The sequence below is a fragment of the Eubalaena glacialis genome, chromosome 9 (assembly GCF_028564815.1).
Source record: "Eubalaena glacialis isolate mEubGla1 chromosome 9, mEubGla1.1.hap2.+ XY, whole genome shotgun sequence".
NCBI lineage: Eukaryota > Metazoa > Chordata > Mammalia > Artiodactyla > Balaenidae > Eubalaena > Eubalaena glacialis.
Window position 1 is genome coordinate 90,679,636 of NC_083724.1, and position 25,988 is coordinate 90,705,623.

The 25,988-nt window shown below is 37.3% G+C and overlaps 1 protein-coding gene across 6 annotated transcripts; it reads right to left on the reverse strand.

The window, feature by feature from the left end:
- Positions 1–7,880: 7,880 nt before the first annotated feature.
- ZNF658 (zinc finger protein 658) lies at positions 7,881–25,424 on the reverse strand. 6 transcript variants are annotated; one of them, XM_061200596.1, is made up of 6 exons: positions 25,328–25,424; positions 23,617–23,660; positions 22,966–22,992; positions 17,599–17,725; positions 17,246–17,341; positions 7,881–10,767 (listed from the first exon to the last, which is right to left on the reverse strand). In XM_061200596.1, the coding sequence occupies exons 3-6, from the start codon at positions 22,978–22,980 to the stop codon at positions 8,429–8,431; spliced, it is 2,577 nt and encodes an 858-aa protein (XP_061056579.1). In that variant the 5' UTR covers positions 22,981–22,992; positions 23,617–23,660; positions 25,328–25,424; the 3' UTR covers positions 7,881–8,428. The 6 variants fall into 6 exon arrangements, with proteins under 6 accessions (XP_061056579.1, XP_061056576.1, XP_061056577.1 ...); XM_061200593.1 differs by having other exon boundaries at positions 22,966–23,024; XM_061200594.1 differs by having other exon boundaries at positions 22,966–23,024; positions 25,278–25,424.
- Between the last annotated feature and the right edge of the window lie 564 nt (positions 25,425–25,988).

The window sequence follows — 25,988 nt, forward strand, 5'->3', positions numbered from 1 at the left end:
CATTTTCCCTATGTCTGCAATGACTCTGTGTGGTAGCACAGATAGTGTCCAGGAGAAAGAAGCTGGGAAAGTTACTAGACCTAGGTGGTAAGTTCCACAGTTTGTTCAGACCTCACAGGACATTGTCCTGCCACTCTAATGAAGGTTAATATTCAGAGACTGCCTAATTTCTAAGATCAAAAGGCAAAAGAGAGGGAAAGGGCATATCCATAATTGTTTACATTAGAAGTTAAAAAGAGAAATTACTCTTAAATAAAGTGATTTTTCATATCTTCATTTTGACTGAATTCAAATAGATCTTTGGGCCAACTTAGCCATCACAGTTATGATTGCCACTGCCCCTTACCCCACCCATCTTGTCTGAAGCCCTTGAAAAGAAAATAACATAGGTTGAGTTCAATGAGTAATTTCAATCAGTCTCTCATTCCTAAAGAGAATTGAGGTATAAAGATGTACACCAAACTGCATATGAACAGTTCAGTATGGATGATATTTGACATATGCATAAACACAAAAAACTATCACCAAAAATAGAGATTGTAAAATATACATCACCCCCAAAATCTTCCAGGCAATCCTTCCTTGGCAATGCTTCTCTTCTATTCCTCCCTGCCAAACCAGGTAATCATTGACTAATTTTCTATCATTATAGATTTGTTTGCATTTTCTGGCATTCTATATAAGTAAAATCATGATTACATACTCTTGCTTATCTGGCTTCTTTCACTCACTGTGATTATTTTGAGATTCATCCTGTTGCAGGCTGTATCATCAGTCCATTCATATTTACTGGTCAGTAGTACATTGCATTATTACATATTATGGACATATTACATATTATGGACATACCATAATTATCACATTCACCAGTTGATGGACATTTGGGTTCATTCCAGTTTTTCCTAGTAAAAATAAAATTGCTATGAATATTCATGTACAAGTCTCTGTAGAGATATATGCATTTTTTTTTTCTCTTGGCTAAGTAGCTAGGAATGGAATGTCTGGAACAAATTGTGGGCATATATTAATCTTCTTAGGAAACTACCAAGATAACATTCAAAGTGGCCCTACTGTACCATTTTTAAATTTACCAATTTAAAACTATACCAATTTAAAAATTAACATCAGCAATAAATGAGAATTCCAGCTTCTGTGCAACTTTTTCAGCAGTCAATATAGTCATTCTTTTTAATCCCTGCCATTCAAACAGGTATGTGGTAATATGTCACTGAGCTTTTGGGTTGCATTTCCCTAAAAATTAATGTTTACATGCATCTTTTCACAGTCTTATTTCCTATCTGTATATCTGCTTTAATGAATTATCTTTTCTAATCTTTTGTCCATATTTTTAAAAATTGGGTTATTTTCTTAATATTATAAGAATACAAGTCCTTTATCAGATATAAATTTTGAAAATATTTTTATTAGGCTGTGGCTTTTCATTCATGTAATAGTGTCTTTTGAAGAGCAGAGGCTTTATAATTTTGACAAAGTCCAGTTTCTCAATTATTTTATGTATTATTCTTTAGGTATTATATCTAAGACATGTTTGCCTTACATTAGGAAAAAAAAATTCTGTTTTCTGCTAGAAATTTTTTAGTTTTAGTTTTTACATTGAGATCTATGACCTATTTTGAATTCATTTTTAAATATAGTGCAAGGTAGGAACCAAAGTTTAAAAAATAGTTGTCCACATATGTGCAGGCTTATTTCTGGACTCAATTCTATTTCATGTTCTACTTGTTTATCTTTACACAAATACCACACTGTCTTGATTACTATAGCTTTACAAGCAGCCTCAAAATCAGGTCATGTTAATTCTCTAACTTTACTTTTCATTTCATTTTTCATTTCAAAGTAGTTTTGACCAATCTAGGTCTTTTGCATTTCTATACAAATTTTACTATGAACTTGTCAATTTTTATGAAAGGGCCACCTGGGCTTTTGATTGGATGGAGTTGAAAGTATATAATACAGTCATTGGATGGGATTGAATGTATGTATTATATACATATAATAATATATAATTTGGGAGATTTGAAATCTTAATATTGAGTCTTCTGACCAAAAAACATGGTATATCTCAATATTTATGTCTTCTTTAATTACTCTTAGCAATTTTTTCTGTAGTTTTCAGTAGAAATATCTTACCTATTTACATAATATACTTACATAAGTATCTGATAGTTTTTAGTGCTGTTGTAAATTGTAATTTTTAAATTACAATTTTAAATTACAACTACTAGTATATAGGGATACATTTGCTATTACCCTTCAACCTTGATTAACTTGCTAATACTAGAGACTTTATTCACTTATTAGTTAAGAATAACTTGTAGCTTATTAGTTTTTAGTTTCTTTTTTGTAGATTCCATCAGAATCTACAAAAGCCCAAGTGAGGTATAGTCCTATTGAAAAACAATCTACCTGCCCTGCAGCAAACAGAAGGCTTCATCATGGACTTACCAGAGTCTGTTGGAACTTCCCTCCCATCAAGTGGATGGATTAAGGACACATTCCCCAAACCAAAAAGTGCTTGTGCCCAAGTAATTGCACTGTAAAAGTGGCACATATACCTGCAACAACGTAGTGTGTACAATTCAAGCCTGCTGTCTGAAGAATTACATGCTCTCCATGGGCCAGTGTCTTATGTAGATCCGGACATGGCTCCTTAGACATCACCCATCGCTCCCCCTCTCAGCCAAGTCAGAGAGGGAACCAGGACCCCATGCCTCCCTCTGGAGACATGGTTCACCAATGGCAGCAGTTGAGGCAATACCCTCACTTGACATGCTTCAACAGTTTGCCTGGATTCTGATATCACTTGGTTTGAAGAAGGTACTAAGCACAGCAATCATGGATGAACTGAGGGTGGTATGGATTGTGATCACTCACAAGTCTATGACCCTCTACACAGCCACAGACAGCTGGGCTGTACAGGAGGGACTGACCATGGATGCCCCAATGGCATCAGGAAAGCTTGACTACCTTGAGATTGCCCCCGTGGTGAACTGATACAGACAAACTGGGACGTGTGCACACAACCTGGTGCCACCATCATGATATGGTATGTCTCGGCACATTCTCTAACTACACTGCCTGAGAATCACGAATCAGATGCCTTAGCCATGGTGACAGTTGTTCTGGAAGGGTCACAGACTCTCAAATGTGGCAGTGGCTTCATGGAAAGTCAGGACATCGAGGCCCCAGTACCACTTGGGAAGCCAAAAGGTTACACCTGCCTTTAAAATACAGTGACCTACAGGCAGTAGATAGGAACTTCCATCATTGTACCTGCAGTGACAACCCCTGAGAGACACCTTTGGTCATATTGGATGAGCTACTAGGCCAGTGACCAGATGGCAAGTGGACGATATTGGCCCCTGCCCTTAACAGAAGGACACAAGTATGCATTGACCTGTGTGGACCCAGCAACTGGGCTGACACAGACTTTTGCCAGTAAAAGGGCAAATCAAGTAACCACTATTAGGGGTTTGACCAAGTTGGAAAGTATTACAGGGCACCACCCACTTGCATAGAAAGCAACCAAGGGACCCATTTCACTGGACATGACATACAAGAACGGGCTAAAGCCTGCGAGATTTTATGAACCTTTCATCTGTCATATAACCCCACAGCTGCAGGGTTGGTATTAAGAATGAATGGGTTACTGAAAGAGACATTGAAGTGTTCTCCAGACGGGTCTTTAAGAGGATGATCTCCAAGACTATTAGAGGCCATCTGGCTGTTAAACACTGAGCCCACCACAGGCCACACATCTGCTTGTGAGAGACCGACTACACCTGCTCTGCAAGCTACGGCCCTGAAGGCAGAAGTCTTCGGAGGACTGAGACTCATCCAGCGGGATGCAGGTCTTAAAAGAGTGCCACAGGACCTCCCATCTGGGGAGACTATCTTAGGTTGGAGACTTAAATGATATTCTCCTTCCAAGTGTCTTAGCATCCTTATACCTTGGAGGGAAGTGCTAGCCTGCAGCATATTATCAATATTTCCTCAACCTTTCTAAGTGAAGGCCCAGCCATAACCAAGGTGATCTCTCCCACAGAAACCAGATGGGGGACTAAAGTAGGGCTCCCCTTATGGGCTCCTACTTAAGTTCCCACGTATATCTCCCAGCCCACTTCTGAAATAAAGGGACAAAATGTCTGGTATTTTCCTCCAGGAAAAGTGTCAAAACCTGGGGTGATCCTGGCACATGGAGACTGGACTGCTACCTAACCCTAACCACGCAGAGACATTTCTTTTGCATACACCTTCACCTATTGGTTGACCTCCTTTCCTGGCAAATGGGGAACTGCCCTGCTAGGCATTCTCCTTTATTTAGCAGGGATCCTTTGTACTTGGTGTTGTGTATATTGCTGTTGAGGTATAGGCATGCAGGCTACCTCCTGACATCTGGCCCTAGGGTATTTGCGGAAGAATGGTGGATAAGATTGTGCAGGTCATATAGATGTTAGGTATGAAATATGTGGCTGAGCCACACTGACTCCATTTTGTCAGCTCCATCTTAGGCCCGCAGTCCCACCTCCTTCCTTTTCCATGTGGCTGAGCTTTAGCCTAACTCACAAGGAACGTGCCTAAGTCAGATGAGTTCCCTATCAACTTTTACCCATGCCTTCATCTGATATGAAAACTAGAAGAATGCCTTTTACTGATGCAGATGGTTAATGGTCATGAGACCCACCCCCCCCCAGGGGGAGGAAAACCCGCTGGCTCCAGTGTGTGTGGACATGTTTCTCACTTGGTAGTCAGATTCTATTAAATTTCCCTGTATCCCTTTCGGTGGTACACAGTGCAGCTGCAAATGCCTCTGGATTTTCCGTCCACCCCATCCTTTCTACCTGTAAGTTACCTACAGTAAACTTCATAATTGCACTGTATGGAACTGCCTACTGCACTTTTTGGTCTCAAGTTCCTTCTCAGCTCAGAGGATATTATTCAATATCTCCACCTCCCAACACAACACCCACTGTATGTGTGCAATAACATATGGCCACATGTTCTTGCTTCGTTAGTAACTCTTGCTTCTCTATAATCTTTCCATAGTTTACTATTAAGCAACTATCTGGGAGTCACCATCTGCTCCTACATCTATCTCATTATGTCATCCGCCTATAGCCTACATGTCTAAACTTAACTTTCTAATTATAACATGCCCATTCCTTTTAAATCTTACTAGTACCACAAAATTTATCAGTGCTTTTCAGAAACTGTATACCAGCAGTTGGTTTTTGATATCCCATCTTGCTCTCAAGCCTGACTTATTTCTTCTATCATCGTAGATTTCTTAGTTACCATGGCTGGTCATTCTTTGTATCTCCCGACATTATCTGGGTTAATATAAATAACCTCTGGGTTAACTGGTTCATGAAATGCAGATAAAACTTTCCTTCAGTCCTTTCGTTACTCAGTCTTAACTCCAGTAATTAAGAGGTAAGAAGAGTGTGGCATCACTCTCATGATGAGATGTTAAGACAAATAAAATTCCAAAGTCCTGAGGAGCAAAGAAAAGGGCAATGATTCATTCATACTTCAAAAACACTAAAAACCAAAAATGTGGACTGTGAACTGAATCAGCTTGAGGCTCTTTTTCTGGGTGTTATTCTGGGTGTTATCACTTTTAACCAATCTGCATTTATAGTGTTCCTAACATGAAAATCAAAAACATACAAAAAAGATTCTGATCTTATTTTATATACAATTTGACAGACTAATAATTCATAAAAGACATTTTTACCAAGTAGCATGTATGATGCTTGCTACAGATGCTTTTAAGTTTAGGGACACTACCTCAACCAGGTGATCAGGATTAGCCTTTTCAGTGATCATTCATGTTGATAGCATATACTTTTAATATGATGAGAATGACATTTTATCTCTGTGGTCTTCCAACAAAAAACTTGTAACAGCAATGCAAACATAGAGCTATCAGAAAGCCAAAACTGAGGGATATCCTACAAAATACTTGACAAGTACTCCTCAAAACTGTCAAGGTAACAAAAACATGGAAGGTCTGAGAAACTGTCATAAACCGGTGGAAGCTAAAGAGACACGACAATTAAATGTAATGTAGTATCCTGAATGGGATCTTGGAATACAAAAACATTAGGGAAAAACCAGTGAAATCTGAAAAATTAGTGTTTAGTTAATAATGTATCAATGTTACTGGGTTATGACAAATGTACCAGAGTAATATAAAATGTTAATAATGGGAATTGGGTGAGCAGTATATAGGAACTATCCCTGTAACTCTTCTTTATATCTATAACTATTTGAAGTTAATTTTAAATTTCTTAAAAAATACTCCAGATTAATTTTTTTTGTCTATAATTTTCTGAAAAATCAAGCATGTAGAAAGAGATGCTTTTTGACTATTATTTCCCTTTTTGGCATTGTGAAATAAGCTAAAGTTGCATCAAGGTGTCAGAGACTGAGGAGGGGCAAACATATTCTCTTAGTTGCTAGACCTCTCCTGCCACTACGAGTGCTGATCCAATCTCTTGTGTGCTAGCCCAGCCCTGGTGGTATGACACAGCACTCATCCAATGGTGAACTCTTGATCCTGGATCTTTTCTTTGACAATGAAGCCACTAAGTTAAGTGATAACAACGCAGTGTCAAAGAAATGTCTGTTATCCAATTATGCTAAAGATATACCATCATTTTCCCTCACAAAGTATTAACATATATGGAATAGAAAATTCAGGGAATCAACTTATTGTCCTCATGCTCAATCTACCAGATCATATTTGCAGAAAGCAACATGCCCATGGTAGAAATTCTTAGTGGTTCAGGTTTTAAAACGAGGATTTCATTTACTTTCTTTTCTGTGCTGACCAAACCATGCAGCCTGAAATGATGGCAGATTGATCAAATATTTTCTTGGCCAAGACTATAGTACATATATTGTTTCCTCAAAAGTGAGTCTGCTTTTCAATACCAGTGCAGTGCATCTGACATGGAAGTAGTCCCTATTTTCATTCCAATTCCAAAAATAGCAATGGTTTGCAATGCTGCAGTGTGAGCAAGCATCTTGAGGTTGGAAAAAGACCCTAGACAGGATGCTCAGGCTACATGCATATAAAAGGACTTGCTTTATAATTACAAAATGAACCACAGGAGTGGCATAAAATGTAGGCCCCCAAACCTTGTAAGAATCAACACCCACCCCTCCCCCTAAACACACAAGAATGCTTGAGAAATCTAATGGATCTCCCAGAAAAACAAGGCCAGACTAATATTCAGACATGGCAGGCAGGCTATATTAGATACATATATATGGCATCAAGCTGTCAGAGCAAAGCCAACAGAAGGACATAGACTGTCACTCAAAAAAAGGAAAGGGACAGGTCCAGAGCAGGTTTGGCTACTGCCTTCTACTAGAACTCACCAGCAATAATGAATCCTCTGTTACACAGACTCATACAGATGTACCACATAGCTCGGAGACTAGTCAAATATTTATTGGTGTTGTCCACAGAATTCAAGTTATCCCTCCATCTCAAAAACTTCACATTCCACAATGAGTTTGTGTACAGGTAAATATATTCTTACATAGTTTCTATAAAACTTGATATTACATATAAAACACAAGTTTTGGTACATCGGTTCTAGCTGAGAATTTTATTTTCAATTCTGAAACTCATACATTCCCTCAGAAAAAATTTCTCTGAAGCAAACTCAGTAATTGTTTAAAAATGTCATTTATCAAAATATAAGATTTTAGTCTAATCTTAACTATTTGATGCTTAAAGAAGTTTACTCTGCAGAAAAGACTTTTGTGTTTTTCCCTGAGATTTCTGATTTTTATTGAAGCCTTCTGATCATTCAGAATATTGATAGAAGTTTTCTTCCCCATGAAAAATCTCTGATACCAACCGATAGGTTAAATTCTTAAAGGTCTTCTGACATTTATTATATTCATTGGTTTCATCCAACTCAACAGACAGTTGGCTAAGCTATATGCATTTAACCAACAGGCCAAAATCTGTAAGATCTCAACAGAATAAAAACTTAATTCTGGCTTAAAAAAACAACAAAAAACCCCCCCCCAAAAAATTGGTGAAGATCTGTCAGTGGAGAATTGTTTCACTCAGTTATTGACTCTAGCTTCTTTTGCCTTGTGCTCTGCCATATTTAATACAGAGCACCCAAATCTGCCATGGAAATCTCTCAATTCCAGTATAACACAGGACAGGAAGAATGTAAGGTGACTTATTAAGGTCATTTATTACTTAAATGTAATAGCATCATACTCCATGACCAGCCCCACCCAGACGAAGGAAAGATTGGGAAACTAAGACAAGCTATGTGCCCAGTGGAAAAGGAAACAGTTAAGGAAAATAATTTGCCAGTCTATGTGACATGAGCTTTTCTACTGTGTGTTATCTAATAAGGTGTAACTTCCTTTAGCACATCCCAAATTCATTACATGCAAGGGTTTTCTCTCTGGTGTGCATTCTGGTGTGATGTACTCTAAGAGCTGCCTTACGGACAAAGGTTTTTCCACATTCATAACATTTGTAGGGTCTCTCACCTGTGTGAATTCTCAGGTGTACTCCAAGAGTTGAATTTTGGGCAAAAGCTTTCCCACATTCATTACACTCATAGGGTTTCTCTCCTGTGTGAATTCTCTGATGTGCACTAAGGTGTGACTTCTGGGAGAAAGTTTTCCCACATTCATTACATTTGTAGGATTTTACACCTGTGTGAATTCTCTGATGTACTCTGAGGGTTGAATTATGGGCAAAAGGTTTCCCACATATGTTACATTCGTAAGGTTTCTCCCCTGTGTGAATTCTCTGATGTGCACTAACATATGACTTCTGGGAGAAAGTTTTCCCACATTCATTACATTCATAGGGTTTCTCCCCTGTGCTAGTCCTCAGATGTGCTCTGAGGTGTGATGTCTTGGAGAAAGTTTTCCCACATTCACTACATTCATAGGGTTTCTCCCCTTTGTGAATTCTCTGATGTGCCCTGAGGGCTGAATTATCTCCAAAAGTTTTCCCACATTCCTTACATTCATAAGGTTTCTCCCCTGTGTGAGTTCTCTGATGTGCATAGAGGTGTGTCCTCTGGGAGAAAGTTTTCCCACATTCATTACATTCATAGGGTTTTTCTCCTGTGTGAATTCTTTGATGGACAATGAGGGCTGCCTTATAGACAAAAGTTTTCCCACATTCATTACATTCATAAGGTTTTTCCCCTTTGTGAATTCTCTCATGTCCACTGAGGTATGATTTCTGGGAGAAGGTTTTCCCACATTCACTACATCCATAGGGTTTCTCACCTGTGTGAATCCTCTGATGTGTACTAAGACGTGTCTTCTGGGAAAAAGTTTTCCCACATTCATTACATTTGTAGAGTTTCACCCCAGTTTGAATTTTCTGATGTGCTCTGAGGGTGGAATTATGGGCAAAAGTTTTCTCACAGTCATTACACTCATATGGTTTCTCACCTGTGTGAATTCTCTGATGTGCTCTGAGGGCTGAATTATGGGCAGAAGACCTCTCACAGTCATTACATTTGAAGGGTTTCTCCTTTGTGTGAATTCTCTGATGTGCTCTGAGGGTTGAATTATCAGCGAAAGTTCTCCCACATTCATTACATTCATACAGATTGACTCCCATATGAGTTCCAGGATAATGAACAGGATGTGAATTTGAACAAAAGGATTTCCCACATTCCTCACATTCATAAGGTTTCTCCCCTGGGTGGGTCCTCTGATGCTGAATGAGGTGTGCTTTCTGGTAAAATGATTTCCTGCATTCAGTAAGTTCAAATGACTTCTCTCCTGTGTCACACTGCTGATGTACACTGAGGGCTGAGTTCTGACGGGAGGATTTCTCATATTTATCACATTGACAGAATTTCTCTTCTTTGTGAGTTCTCTGATGTACTGTAAAGTCTAACTTCTGGTAGAAGGTGTTTGTAAATCCATTATAAACACAGAATGTATCTCTAGTTTGTGTCTTCTGATGTACTATATGGCCTGAGCTCTGGCTCAAGTTTTCTTCACACTTACTGCTTTCAAAGGCACCTTGTCCTGTAACAGTTCTCTGAGGCTGAGTGAGGGGTGAATTCCTACTGAAGTTATTCCCACTTTCATTACATTCATAGTGTGCCAAAGCCATGTGAACCTCATTGTATTCACAGGATTTACCACATTCATTAAGATCAAAGCATTTCTTCCTTGTGCCAGTTCTCATGTGGTTAAAAAGAGCTGCTTTATCACAATTTCCCCTAAATTCATTATCCTTACAGGAATCCTCTCCTGTTACTGAACTCTTAGCTGTAACACAGATGGTCTTATCATGTAAAACTTTTCCATATTCATTACATTCAAAAGATTGCTCCAGAGTTTGAAATTTATGATGATCTTTCACATAGCTGAGAGCTTCCATATTTTCATTATATTTGTAACACTGCTCTCCAGTATGAGTTTTCTCATGCTGAATATACAGCTGCAACTTTTCACATACATTTATGTAGTCAGTCTTGTTTCGTGAATAATTCCTATCACTAAGAATTAATTCAGAAACAACTGGCAAATTCATTCTACATGAGTCATGTTTAGAGGGCATTTTTCCTGAAAAATCTGGAGTTATATTGAGATTAAATGGTTTCTCTAAAACTTTCTGCTCTTCTTTACTCAATATTTTGTTATCAATGAATACTACTTGCCACAGAGGTTTCTCTTGTTTTTCCCGGTTCTCCTCAATATGGACATCAACTCTGCAATATCCTAAAATGAGAAAAATTGAAAACATCTTATGAATCCCACATTTCTTATGGAGAGAAGCTTAAGGTCATATGTTTTGTTATTTATTATATCTATTGTTTCTAGTCATATTTCCAAAGATTAATAATTCACACACAGAGAAAGACAGACACATACACTCTCTCTCTCCTCATCCATGTTATTTAAAAAAAAAAACAAAAACGAAAAACAGGTATTATTTCCAGTGCTGGCCGAGATGGAGAAGCCTCATTTTTCCAAGGTCCACCCTCTTACAATTAAAATTTCCTGGACAAAAAAAGCATACAAACAAACAAATGAAGATGCTACAAAATGGAATAGAGGTGAAATTTAGAAATGACATGGCAAAGAATTCCAAGGCTTTTCTTTCTGCTTCCCATATATCTTATATGGGGTACTGTTGTGCTGGAGGAGCCTATAAAACAAAGTCAACAATAGGTGGAGATAATAAGAGCTTCAAGAAAAATCTGTTCCTTCTTAGTCAAACATCTGAGAAAAAGGTGGTCCCACAGAACAAAAAACTTTTCGATAATATTCACCCTACTCAAGCCAAAAAGAAAAAGGAACACTCTTCCCTATGGTTCTGCTACAGATATAAAGGATTTTCACACTCTTCCAAAATTTCCTCTATGAGCCAAACCAACAGTTCACAAGAAAGATCATGAATTCTGAGAAAGCTCAATTCATGGGACACTCTATGAGATGGTAACAGCAACCACCACCAAAATTCTGCCTGGAACCATATTCCTACTGACTCTACGGACTCTGCAAAGGCAAGAGTAACAAATCTGTTGTTTTAGGGCACTGGTAGCAACTCATAGCAGGTACAGGAAGGAGAGAAGGAAAAAAAAGCACAGAAACAAGAAAAGAGGCAGGAATATATGATAGGCCCAATATTACAGCTAGAAAAGATGAAGTAGGACTTGTAAAAATTACACCCTCAAACTCAAGAACACAGCATAGTCAAAAACAGCTGAATTCACATTATTCTCAAATGCGTATGAAGCATTCATGAAGATAGACGATATTCTGAACTGTAAGACAAATATTCACAAATATAAAAGAAGTCACATAAAGTATAATCTCAAGCCATAGAGAAATCATCATACTAGAAATCAGTAATACAAAATTATCTGGAGAAATACAAAATATTTGTAAATTAACAAGCTTCTAATTAACCCATAGGTCAAAGAGGAAGTCTCACAGAAAATTAAAGTATTTTACATATATGAAAACAAAACTGTCAAAAACATATAGAAATTTGTGGGATGCAGCTAAAGTAGTACTCAGAAATAAATTTATAGCTTAAAATTTTTATGTGAGAAAAGAAAGCCCTCCAACAATTACCTAAGCTTCTACTTTAAGAAACTAGACAAAGAGAAGGTCAATCTAAAGAAAGCAAAAGAAAAAATAATAAAGATTAGAGAAGACAATAAAATGGAAAACAACAGAGAAAAATCAATCAAACCAAAGCTTATCTATTCAAACATATTTTTTTAAATGATAAAAACCAAAAGAAGAAAAAAGACACACATTATCAATATCAGAAAGAAATGCAAAACGGGATATAACTACTGACACAACAGACATTAAAGAGATAATAAAAGATTAAGAGAAACTCTATGCCTATAAATTTGACAATTTACATGAAATAGACAAATGTCTTGAAAAATAAAACAAAACAACTAAACTCACTCAAGAAAAATAAAATAACCCAAATAGATCAGTATTTAAGAAACTGAAAATGTGGTCAAAAAAACATACACTTCCAAGAAACAGCTCTAGGATCAGACTGTTTTAACTAGTGAGTTCCACCAAACATTTAAATAATACCAATTTTATATAATCTCTTCTAGAAAATACAAGATGAGGGAATGTTTCCTAAATATTTTATGAGGCCTGTACTATCCTCACAGCAAAACCAAACAAAATAATTCGAGAAAAGAAACCTAGTGACCAATATCCCTCATGACATCAGTGCAAAAGTCCTGAAAAAAAAAAGTAGCCAAAAGAACAGAGCAATATATAAAAATAATAAATCAGGATCAAGTGGGATTCATCCCAAGAATGCAAACTGTTGGCATGTTTTTAAAAAAAACAATCAACATAATCCATTATATTAATCATCTATGGAATTAAAACCACAAAATCATACGAATTAAGGCAAAAAAATTTTACAATATTCAAAATCCATTCATTAACCTAATAAAGGGAATCTATAAAAAGCCTGCAGCTAACATCATACTTAAGAGTGAGAGAGTGAACACTTTAACCCTAAGATTGGGAAAAAGACAAGGGTGTTTACTCTTAGCACTTCTACTCAAACAATGCAATAAGGCAAGAATAAAAATGAAGATACGGAGTAAGTCTACACAGAAAAATCACATGAAGATCTTCAAAAAAGCTCCTTGAACTAATAAGTTTTGCAAAGGCAAAATATAAAGCCAATATACAAAATCCAATCACATACAAACAATGGTCAATTAGAATGTGAAACCAGGTAAATAACACGATTTACCATAGCACTAAAAAAACAAAACCCAAAAAAACTTGGTATCTGTATGCTGAAAAAACACTGATAAAAGAATTCAAAGAAATCCTAAATAAATCCTAAATAAATATGTTGTCTATCGATTGGAAGACTATATTGTTAAGATGCCATCTTCATTCTCCTTTAAAACTTTAAGTATCTTATATCTGTTTTATATATATGTACTATATATATGCACATATTTAACTGTACTTAGTGGATGGAGTAGGAAAGAATACATTTACTCCATCTTTTCCCTGGTTAATGCTTTTCATATCTTATTAATGCCTTCCTTAAACAGAGTCATAAACATGTTTCCCTTATCATACAGAATATTTCTAGTTTTGCTTTGATAATCAGGTTTTTAAGCCACCTTAATGCAGTTTTTTGATTTGATCCATAAGGTTACCTTGGAATTCATTCTCCACTTTTCTGTGGGGATAGTGCCACCTGTCAAAGACCAGTTGTCTATAAAGCACATTTTTTTTCTTGAGCTTTCTCTTTTGTTTCACTAATTTATTAAACTAGCCCACTCTCGGCTCCATAATACTTAACTACTCTGAGATTTAAAGCCTTGATATCTGGAAGAGCAAGTCCTTCCCACATCACTCTTCATTATGAATGGGATTTAGTTTGATATTGCATTAAATCTTTACTAATATACCCCCACTTGAACTTATTAAGTTCTATTTTTCCTTTGTCTTTGTTAGGGTTAGCTAAAGTTTTATCTATTTGATTTTTATTCTAAGAACCATTCTACAATTTCAGTTTTCCAGTTTATTAATTTTTTTTGGCTGCGTTGTTTTTTTTTTTTTTTTTTTTGCTTAGTTGTACATGGGATCTTCATTGTGGCATGTGGGATCTTTCATTGCGGCATCATGCGGGATCTTTCGTTGCGGCATGCGGGATCTTTCGTTGTGGCATGCGGGTTCTCTCTCTAGTTGTGGCACGTGGGCTCCAGAGCACATGGGCTCTGTAGTTTGTGGCACTCAGGTTCTCTAGTTGAGGTGCGTGGCCTCAGTAGTTGTAGCGCATGGGCTTAGTTGCCCCACGGCATGTGGGATCTTAGTTCCCCGACCAGGGATCGAACCTGCGTCCCCTGCATTGTAAAGCAGATTCTTTACCACTGGACCACCAGGGAAGTCCCCAGTTTATTAACTTTTAACTTCACTTTTAAGTTCTGTTTTCATTAGTATATTTTTGCTATTGTTTTTGCTTAATTTATTAACATAAATATGAGACTTTACCTGTTAACTATTTAGCTATCTCGTAAGGTTTCTAACATGTAACATTTATTATTATTTTATAAATGTCATGTAATTTTGGATTTGGTTTTCTTTTATGTACTATTATTTAAACAGATAATTTTTAAAATTTTCACGTCCAAAGAATTTTTTTTTACTCATTTTATCAATTTCTAGATTTATCAGACTATATAGAGAAAATATTATCTGTGGTGATTTTAACTTGTTGGATTTATTGGTATTTTCTTTTTAGACTAACTATATTTTCACTATCTTATGATTATATTCTATGGGAACTTGAAAGGCTTGTTATTTGATTTCAGCATACACATACACAAATATGTTTCACTTTAATAAAATTATCATTTATATCCTCTATAGGCATACATTTTAATGTCCACAGTATCTATTATTTAATCAGATGAGATATAATATCCTACTCCTAGTGAATTTTAAGTTCTTAGAACTCCATTATTTTGTGTTTTATGATCATTGATATAGTATTCTTTGGTGCAGTTACTCCAATGCTTAAAGGTTTCTTTTAACCTGTGCTCCTGAGCAAGAGGACTTTCTTTTAAGTTAATGTATTTATTGCCTAAATTCAAACTTGAATAATAGAATATGAAACTCTGAATTATTTTTGACTGAATAACGTTATCATTCTCTTATTACAATCTTTCTAAGATACTTATTTAGGGACAACTTTTTTAGCCAGTCAGTATGATCCAATCATTTACATTTAGTGACTGGGAGATATTCTTCATCTAAATTATGTCAATCTTTATGTTATGGCTATTTAAATGGCTTCACAATGAATAAAGAAGATGTGGCACATATATACAATGGAATATTACTCAGCCATAAAAAGAAATGAAATTGAGTTACCTGTAGTGAGGTGGATGGACCTAGAGTCTGTCATACAGAGTGAAGTAAGTCAGAAAGAGAAAAACAAATACCGTATGCTAACACATATATATGGAATCTTAAAAAAAAAAAAAAATGGTTCTGATGAACCTAGGGGCAGGACAGGAATAAAGACGCAGACATAGAGAATGGACTTGAGGACACAGGGAGGGGGAAGGGTAAGCTGGGACGAAGTGAGAGTAGCCTTGACATATATGCACTACCAAATGTAAAATAGATAGCTAGTGGGAAGCAGTTGCATCGCACAGGGAGATCAACTCAGTGCTTTGTGACCACCTAGAGGGGTGGGATAGGGAGGGTGGGAGGGAGACGCAAGAGGGAGGGGATATGAGGATATATGTATACATATAGCTGATTCACTTTGTTGTACAGCAGAAACACAACATTGTAAAGAAAATATACTCCAGTAAAGATGTTAAAAAAAAATGGCTTCACAACATTAACTTTTAATAAACACACTTAAGGTGATTTTATTTTTTTACTCCAGGAATTATTTTGAAATTATAACTTCTGAAATTCCTGGAATTGTTTATTAGTTTAGACAAAGGTCATTAAGCACATGAAAAGATGCTTGACAGCATTAGTGATCACAGAAATTGTTATGGACAATTTGTTCAGTATGTTGAAGCCCTAACCCCAATGTAACTGTATTTGGAGATAAGGCCTTTAGGGAGGTAATTAAGGTTAAATGAGTTCATAAGGGTGGGGTCCTAATTCTATAGGACTGGTGTTCTTATAAGAAGAGGAAGAGACATCAGAGCTCTCTCTCCATGCATGCACAGAGGAAAGGCCATGTGAGGACACAGTGAGAAGGTCATCTGCAAGCCAGGAAGAGAGACCTCACAAAAAAAATCAATCCTGTTGCCACCTTGATCTTGTACTTCCAGTCTCCAGAACAGTGAGAAATAAATTTCTTTTGTTTAAGCTATGGTATTTTGTCATGCCAGCCCAGCTGACTAATACAGAATTGCAAATCAAAACCTTAATAACATACCACTTCACATCCATCAGGATGGCTAGAACAAAAATAAGTGTTGGTGGAGATGTGGAGAAATCAGAACCCTCACATGCTATCATCAGGAATGTAAAATGGTGCAGCCACTTTAGAAAAGTCTGGTATTTCCTCAGTTACCATATAACCCAGCAATTCTACTCCTAGGTATAAAGTCAAGAGAAATAAAAGCATATGCCCATGAAAACACTTGTTAATAAATGTTTATATCAGCATTACTCAATAATAGCAAAAAGGCAGGATCCCAAATGTCCACTGACTGATGAATGGACAAACAGATGTGGTATATCCTGACAATGTAATATTATTTTGCCATAAAAAGGATGAAGTACTGATACATGCTACAACATGAACCTTGTAATGATAAGTGAAAGAAACCAATCACAAAAGACCATATAATGTGTGATTCCATTTATATGAAATGTCCAGAATAAACAAATCTACAGACAGAAAGTAGATTAGTGGTTGCTAGGGCTGAAGGGGACAGGGAGAGAGGTAGGTCATAGCTGAAGGGTATAGGGTTTCCTTTTGAGGTGAAGAAAACTGACTGTGGTGATGTTTATACATATCTGTGAGTCTATTAAGAGCCAGTGAATTGTACATTTTAAATGGGTGGATTGTATGATATATACAATTGTATACTGAATTGTATCTTAGTAAAGCTGTTTAAAAGAAAAGTAAATAAACTTTCAAAAGTCATCGTTTCTAAAGTCTAACTACCCCAGGTACTTCCTTGTGTCAATGCTCACTCACCTGGGTACTTCTGGTTTAGGAATTCTTCCTCTGAGGACCAGGGCTCTTCACCGTGCTCCAACTTGAAGATCACCTGCGGTTTGATAATGCAGTACCCTGCAAATGTAACAACTAAAGCTATATATAGACCAGAACCATGGGCATTTCTGAAGGTGGAGCAAAATGAATGTGCTCATTTGAAGTTTTCAATGGGAAAGTAATGACACATTGTTTCTGTTTCTGTAAAGGTCTCAGTTACCTTAAACTTCTTAATTAAAAGCCTGAACAACAATGTCTGTAAATGGTTCATGTGTTTTGATAATTTAAAAAAAAGAAAATATTCCAGAGGGAGTCATATGGTAAGGTCTGCTCACCCAATGAGATGAGGTGGCTGTAGTTCTCCAGCATCACATCTTTGTACAGGGTCCTCTGAGCAGGGCCTACATACTGCCATTCATCCTGGGTGAACTCCACAGTCACGTCTTCGAATGACACTGATCCCTGTAACAACAAATTTTGTTCAAAAGTTCAGAATTAGTTGAAAACTATTATTTCTCCTGTTTACTTTTAAGGCTTTAAACCAAATCATTATAAAGAATGCTTATTTTTGACCTAGTTTGTCTCTAACTTTGGAGTTACCCAATTAGTTAAAAAGATTTTAGCAATTCATTTTTAACTTAATTCATTTATATATGTTTACGAATTATAGATTTTTTTAAGATTAAAAAAATTCAATATAAAGAGACTTCTTACAACTCTTCTTCTATATCCCAAGGGATTATCCTGGGTATTCTACAGAATTCTAGAATGTTCCATCTCTCCTTGGACATCATCACAATAATGGGAGACACGTTAGAGATATACATAAGTTGTAGAGATATTAGACATGACGGAATTTATGTATAAATAAATGTATAGAACTCATGAAGAGTCAAGAACAACTTACCAAGGATGGGTGTGAAAGAACACTATCAACACTGAAGTAACAGATATAGGAATAGGGATATAATCAGACAGCAGAAACAGCAACCAATCTGATAACTACTTTCTTGTGTAGCTACCCATCTAGCAGTATGAGCAGCTTCTTTAATGCTGGTTCCAAACACTGATATTTGGGAAATAAAGGGAAAGAAATGTGTTAGAAGTTTTAGTGAGACAGATCTGTTCATGTTGCTACTAAAGGGTCTGTGAAACATAAAGCTGGAACAGTTCCTTAAGCAAGTATACACATAGTTTTAGAACACAGAAGGGAGGTCGAGGATGAAGACAAGCTTTAAGGAATTACTAGCAATTTAGGTGGTAACTGAAGTTATCCGAGGCAATCAGACAACAACTTGAGCACATACAGATTGAGGAAAGAAAAGTATCAAAAAACAGCATTTGAGAAACCATGAATGTTAAAGAGGCTGGCAGAAAAAGTAGAGGTCATAAAGCCAGAGGAGAAGTTTTCTGGAGAGTAATTATGAGAGAACAGAATCTTAGAAACTGAGAAAAGGGGAAGTTTCCATAGCAAAAGACTTCAAAGAGGCTGGCAGGAGGGAGAAATAGTGAGTAGTTAATTCAATGGGTATGAAGTTTCAGTTATACAAAATCATTAAGTTCTAGAGATCTGCTGTACAACGTTGTGCCTATAGATAACAATACTGTATTGTACACATAAAAGTGTATTAAAAGGGGGCTTCCCTGGTGGCGCAGTGGTTGAGAATCTGCCTGCTAATGCAGGGGACACAGGTTCGAGTCCTGGCCTGGGAAGATCCCACATGCCGTGGAGCAACTAGGCCCGTAAGCCACAACTACTGAGCCTGCACGTCTGGAGCCTGTGCTCCGCAACAAGAGAGGCCGCGATAGTGAGAGGCCCGCGCAGCGCGATGAAGAGTGGCCCCCGCTTGCCACAACTAGAGAAAGCCCTCGCACAGAAACGAAGACCCAACACAGCCAAAAAATAAATAAATAAACAAATGTGGGGTTTTAAAACAAAAAGAAATGTATTAAAAGGGTTATCTCATGTTAAGTGTTCTTATCACAATTAAAAATAGGAAGAAACAGAACTAGATTAAGAAGTAAAAGGACAGAAATAGCCTTTCCCCAGTGTTATTTATCCAATTATTTGTTCATTCATGTCTTCAGTGTTACTGAGTAGATACCTCCTGTGTGAAGCTCAATGTTAGCAGTTGGTAACTATCAATAAAATAAATGAATAAAAGAACAGGAACACTTCTCATAAAATTTTTTTAATCTAAAAGAAAATTAAAGACAAGTTAACTGTATTTCCCAAAATGAAAAAAATTAATGAGGAAAGTGTCACTGTCTTCATTTTTGCCAATCTCTTTAATATCTGGCTTAATAAAACTCAGCTGAATTAAAAAAAAAATAAGCTAACAAGTGACATAAGTGAAAATGATGAAGTGGGATCCAAGAAAATTTTCTCCTCCATAAAAGCAATGAAAAAAATGGCAAAAATTGTAGAAGTTAATAAAGGCAATCTATGGAACATTTATACAAGGAAAAAAAAGGCTGAAGCACACTAAGAAAGTGATATTGTGTCCTTCTAACTTACCCTGTTTCCATTCCTTTCTCGCCATCTCTGAAGTAGGTTAAGAACCAACAGTCTGCAATCACAGTTAAAATTAGCAGCCTGGTAACCACTGGAGCAGCAGAACTGGGTTGGAGTTCTGTCAAAGCCTCACTCCAAGAAAACTCATTACTTGCTCTGTTTGGAGGTTCCCTGAAAGACCTCACTTGCAAGTATGTCTTTATTTGAGCTAACTCAGAGCTCGCATAGTATGAAGTCTTATCTCAGAGGCATTTGTCAAAAACATTTAAAGGCATTTGTTTAACTTAGTGGCTACCTGAGGTGGTGGATAACAGTTGGGGCAACCAATGGCCTAATCAAAAAGCTTAAAAGGAAAAGCTGAGGAATGAGATGTCTATAAAGGTTCTGAAAAACTCCCATATATTCCTGAGAATCTAAAAGGGCACATACATGCACAGAGCTGTGCATATGCCCAGGGCTATGAGCATGCTCCAGAAAGATGTGAGAAGGCCCTAAGCTCTCACCTCTAGGTAATATTGAGGTTTGGTGTAAGAAGGAAGTGAAGGCTGATACAGAGTTGTAAACTGTCTGCCTGACTGTTGAAAGAATGCCCTGACATGCACAGAGCCCCTTAGCAAAAACTGGGAGACTTCTTGGTTCCAGGCATTTAAGGAAATTTCTATAGAGACTTCAACAGCCACAGATGACAAGAAATACAGGCTGTACATAATTAGCTCACAAAAGTCACTAAGCAAATACATTTCAACAATGACCACTATGGAGGGGTGAAACTCAGATTCCTGGGGTTGCTATTTTATTTAAAATGTCCAATTATCAATACAACAAGAAAGTAAGACACATATGCAGGAAAAAGTGTAATCAATAGAAACTGCTCCTGAGGAAGATGTTAGACTTACTAGGCAATGACTTTAAATTAGCTATTTTAAATACGGCCAAAGACCTAGTAGAGGAAATAATGTCTAAGGACCAAAGGAAAAGTATGTGAACTATATTTCACTACTTAAAGAACATCAGTAAAGAAACAGAAATGATTAAAAAAAGGCTAAATAGAAGCTGAAGAGTTGAAAAGTATAAAAACTGAAACAAAACTTTCACTAGAAGGGTTCAACAGCAGATCTGAGCAGGTGAAAGTAAGTATGAACAAACTGGACAATATGCCTATTGAAATTCTACAATATGAGAAACAAAGGTAAAATAATGACAAAAAATAAACTATGGGGTAGCATCAAGTTTACAAACATATGCATGAGACTCCCAGACAGAGAGGAGAGAAAAAGTCTGAAAGAACACTTGAAAAAAATATTGGCCAAGAAGTCTCCAAATCTGATGAAAAACAATAATCTACACATTCAAGACACTCAACAAACTCCAAGTAGCATAAACCTCGAGTAAGAGATCCACACCTGGACACATGATAATCAAACCGTCAAAAAGACAAGAACTCAATATTGAAAAGCATTAAGAAGGAAGTGACTCATCATGTACAAGAGTAGTAAAAGCTGATTACTAATCAGAAACCATGGATGACAGAGGCAGTGGTATGACACATTCAAAGTGCTGAAAGAAAAAGGCTGTCAACCAAGAATTCTACACCCAGCAAAAATGGAAAAATTAAAACTTTCCTAGATAAGAAAAACCAGAATTTGTCACAGGCAAAACTGCCCTATAAGAAATAATACAGGAAGTCGTTGAGCAAATCTGTAGAGACAGAAAATAGGTTAGTGGTTGCTTGTGGCCTGGGGGTAAGGGGTGTAATGGGATTACAGGAGGGGGATGGTTGTATATAGTGTATATACACTATAGTGTATACAGTTGCTTTTTAAGGTAATGGAAATGTTCTAAAACTGATTGTGATGATGTGTGCACACATCTGTGAGCATACTAAAAAAATGAGTTTTCTTATACTTTAAATAAGGGTGAATTGTATGGTATATGATTTGAATCTCAATTAAGCTGTTTTTTAAAAAAAATGAGCTAGAATGAAATCATTCTGAGACAAAAGAGAAGATTAAAGGGCCAAGCATGGAAATGGGATAAGCCATGTAAAAGGACATGGAAAACAAGATGACTCCATGAAGACATTAGCAGGGGAAGGAAAGAGCCAGTGGAGGGTGTCAGACACTAACAGAGAAACTTTCCAGAATGATAATGTGAGAAGTAGAGGCAAGCACTACAGAGAAGTCCAAGGGAAATGATTAGACAAAACTCAATGGATTTGATTATAATCAAGTCTCTGGTCACTGGAGATCACAGGCAAGTGGTGAGAGGAACCAAGGCATCATGCAGAGAATTGAAGTGTGAATGGAAAGCACCGAAACACTTGAAAGAGAACAGAATTTTAAACTGTCTGCTGAAAAATCTGAATATCATGGGTACTTGAGATATTTATGGAGAGTAAATTTAAGGATATTCAGTTGATTCATCAGAAAAATGTCTAATTCAACCCATGTCTGAGTTTCTGAAAAACACTACTGACCGAGTTCTCATTTAGCTTTGTGCCTTCTACTTTTATTGAAGAACGTGTGGAGGCAACATTCTACCAATCCTAGGGTTATCACCTGGAAGTTGTTAACTAAATCACCTATTTGAAGAATAACAAAGATATGTTTTTATCTTCGATTGTCTTTACTTTCTATGAGGAATCAGTTGGCTTTATCTTCCCACCAATGTGAACCTTTAAAGAAGTGTTGTCTGTCTGACACTCTGACATGGCTACCAAAAACCTCAGAAATAAATTTGGAGCTCCAATTTGATAAATTTGTAATATCAGAGGATCTGCTTATATCCACATACCACCTTTGCTCTGCTATGCATCTGTACAGTTGACCCTTGAACAACTCGGGGGTTAGGGGCACCTGCCCTCTGCAGAGTTGAAAATCTGCATATAACTTATAGTCAGTCCTCTGTATACACGGTTTCTCCGTACCTGCGGTTCCACCTCCTTGGATTCAACCAACTACAGATCATGTAGTACCGTAGTTTACCGTTAAAAAAAAAAAAAAAAATCCACGTATAACTGGACCTGTGCAGTTCAAACCCGTGTTGTTCAAGGGTCAACTGTATTTCTACATGTTCCCTGAATGCATCTGATCCATTTCTATTTCTACTTTTCCATGTTAATGTATAGACACTTAAACCCTTATAAAATCCATTGCAAAACAAATAGGTTATTAAAAACTGAACTCACCTGAGCTATGTTCATTTTCTACTGCTTCTGGAAAAATGTAAAGAACTGTGAAGGTTCAGCTGGGGAGGAGGAAAAAGAAACGGGGTCATGAAAAACCTACTCTGCCTTACAACTCCTATATTCATCTGTCTAACAATCTCATAACACCAGCTGGAGAAAAGGCTTCCCCATGGGAGAATGTTCCTTTCAACATTCTTGAAAAGGGACATGAAAGACCATACAAAGGTAGCACCACCTGAACATGTGCATCTCTGATATGATTATGTTGGTCTTAACCTTGCATTTTCACTGAGTAAGGTAAACTTCTTTTTATCAATGAATTAACAATTTATGTTCCCTTCTAATAATAAACAATAAAAACAACAACAACAAAAGAAAAACAACAACAACAAAAGTAAAACAACAGAGAATTGGTTAAACAAATTCAGGTACACCAGGGGTGACATCCTCTACCTTCATTAAAAATAATGTTGTCAAAAAACTACTCAGGCTGGATTGTTAATCAAGTTCTTGTTCAGTTTACACCTTGAGTTAGAGCTGAAATAAAGATGGAATGCTCTATGCAAGAAATATGTTTTTTAATCCTTTGTTCTAAAATAGTTGCTATTTCTAAAAAAAAAGATATTTTGATAAGATGCTTATAGTACTTACCTGTGTAAGTAAATATCATTGTGCTTGGTTCTGCCCTGGTGACTCTACAAAAAACATTCATTTCAGTATTTTGGGGCTTCCAAAAGTGTCCAATATAGAAAACCCTTCTTCTACTACCATTTTATTATTCTCTATGTTCAAATACATAGAAAAAATTCTCTATGTTCACGTCCATCACCAAATGTGGCATCTAATGCTCATGGTGTGAGAGCAGCTCAGAATCTGAAAAGAGTGAGGGGAAAATGAAGGAAATGGGGTGCTGTTTAGGATTTCATCAACTCTGGCTGCTTATACCTTCCCTGGACATCATGTCCTTACCAGCCATCCAGTAAAGTGCCTTTTCCTGTGTAGCTTGACAGTCACCCATACCTCTCAACCCCAGGTTACCACCTTCTGCAAGTTGGTCCACAAGTGTCCAATGTCACAGTCTGTGATGGCTTCTAGATGCAACAACATCACCAAGTCTGACTGACCAAATCTGACTCATGCTATACAGGGATCAAGAACTGCTTCTGGTGGAGCAACTCAGAACCCGCTCCTTTCTAGAACTTTTTGCCTCTGCTCTGAAGCTCTGTCAGAAGAGCTGTTCTTCCAAGTGGCATTTGTTCTTGGGACTCCCTCTTTCCTGCTTTAAAAGAGCTACTTTGCTCCAGAGGGACCAGAGAAACAAACCCACTTTATTTGAAACCTTCACCTAACACTCAAAATCTCTTTGGGCATTCAATAGAAATGTACTATCTAGTATGAAGCCATTAGCTGCGTTCAACTACTACACCTGAAGTGTGGCTAGTGACACAAATCTAAATAATATTTTGGATGTACTTAATTAAATACACCAGTAAAATTAACTTCACCTTTTTAATTTTTACTGCTGCTACTGAAAAAAATTTAATTACATTTGGTTTGCATTATCTTTCTACTGGCCAGCACTGCATTAGATTATCAGACTATTCTTTTGAGAATGGAGACAGCCTGGACAGTTCAGTAAGGTTCAAGGGCCTCACTCTGAGAATCCACAAATCCCAGTATATATTTCCCACATGGCGACATTCTGTCTGCATTAACTTCACAATCATGTCCCTGGGAATTTGAGGACAGGCTGCCATGAGCTGCTCCGCAGGTTGCAATTCTGGGTCTGAGGCAGGCAGGATATCAGAAAGAGCAAGAGATAGGGAGTAAAATCTATTTGTATTTGCATCCTAACTCTCACCTCCCAGCTTGTACCCCGGGCTATATCATTCCGCACACACGAAATTCCTTTCATTTTAAAAAAATGGCGTGTTTATAAAGACAAGTAGACTTGTTGTGAGGGTTAAACGAAATACCAAACAAAGGGAACAAAGTGTCCCGTGATAGCAGCTTACACAGTGATTATTACAATCACTTGACAAAATGTTTTGCAGATGACACCTTATTTAATTCTCAGAATAACTGCACAAGCTACTATTAGTAGCCTCCGGTTTATCGTGAACGTTATAAAGGTGCATTCTCCGCCCGCACCTGGCCGGCATCAAACACCTCCTCCAGACAAGAATTCAGCCTCACCTGCACCCCTGGAGCAGGCAGGGCCGGACCTGCCCGGACTAGCGGGCTGGGGGAGGGGCGGGCCCGCCTAGAGGTTCCTGGGACTTCCCGCTCCCGTCCCCCGCACACAAGCCTACCGGACCCAGCAGGACCCCAAGCCGCGCGGAACCGGACCCCGTGCTTTCACCTCCAGTGGGCAGCCTTGGCTTCGGCACGGACCCAAAGACGGGGAGATCTTGTTCCTTTCAGGCCGGAGAGGTCGCACGGCAGCAGACGGGCTGGACGTGCACATGCGCAGAGTAAGCTCTGAAAACCCATTCCCAGAGGCCTGAGATGTGAGCCCATAACATTCAAGACTACATTTCCCATAAGTCTTTGAGAGCGTATGAAGTAATTTTTGAAGCATTTCCGCTCGGTTAGTAAACTGAAAGTCTTAACGTTTGGAGCCGATTCCTGGTGACTTTGCCTCAATTCCCAGAGGTATGGGTTAGACTTTAACTTTATGACATAGCAACATATTGCAGTGTGGTTTTCCATCGGATCTTGGTTGGAAAAAAATAACAGTGCAAGAGACAACAATTTTGGAAATATAAATATGGACTAGGTATAAGAAATATTAAGGAAAATTAACATTACTTTGGTTAGTGTGATAGTATTTGGACGATGTAGGAAATTGCTCTTATTTTTTAAAGATACATACTGAAATATTTACAATTATGAAATCATGTATCTGTAATTTACTTTTGAAAAATTCATCAAAACAGTTTGAGGAAACAAATATGGCAAAAGGTTAAGAATCGTTAAATCTGCGTACATGATGCTCATTTTACTATTTCTATTATTCTGAA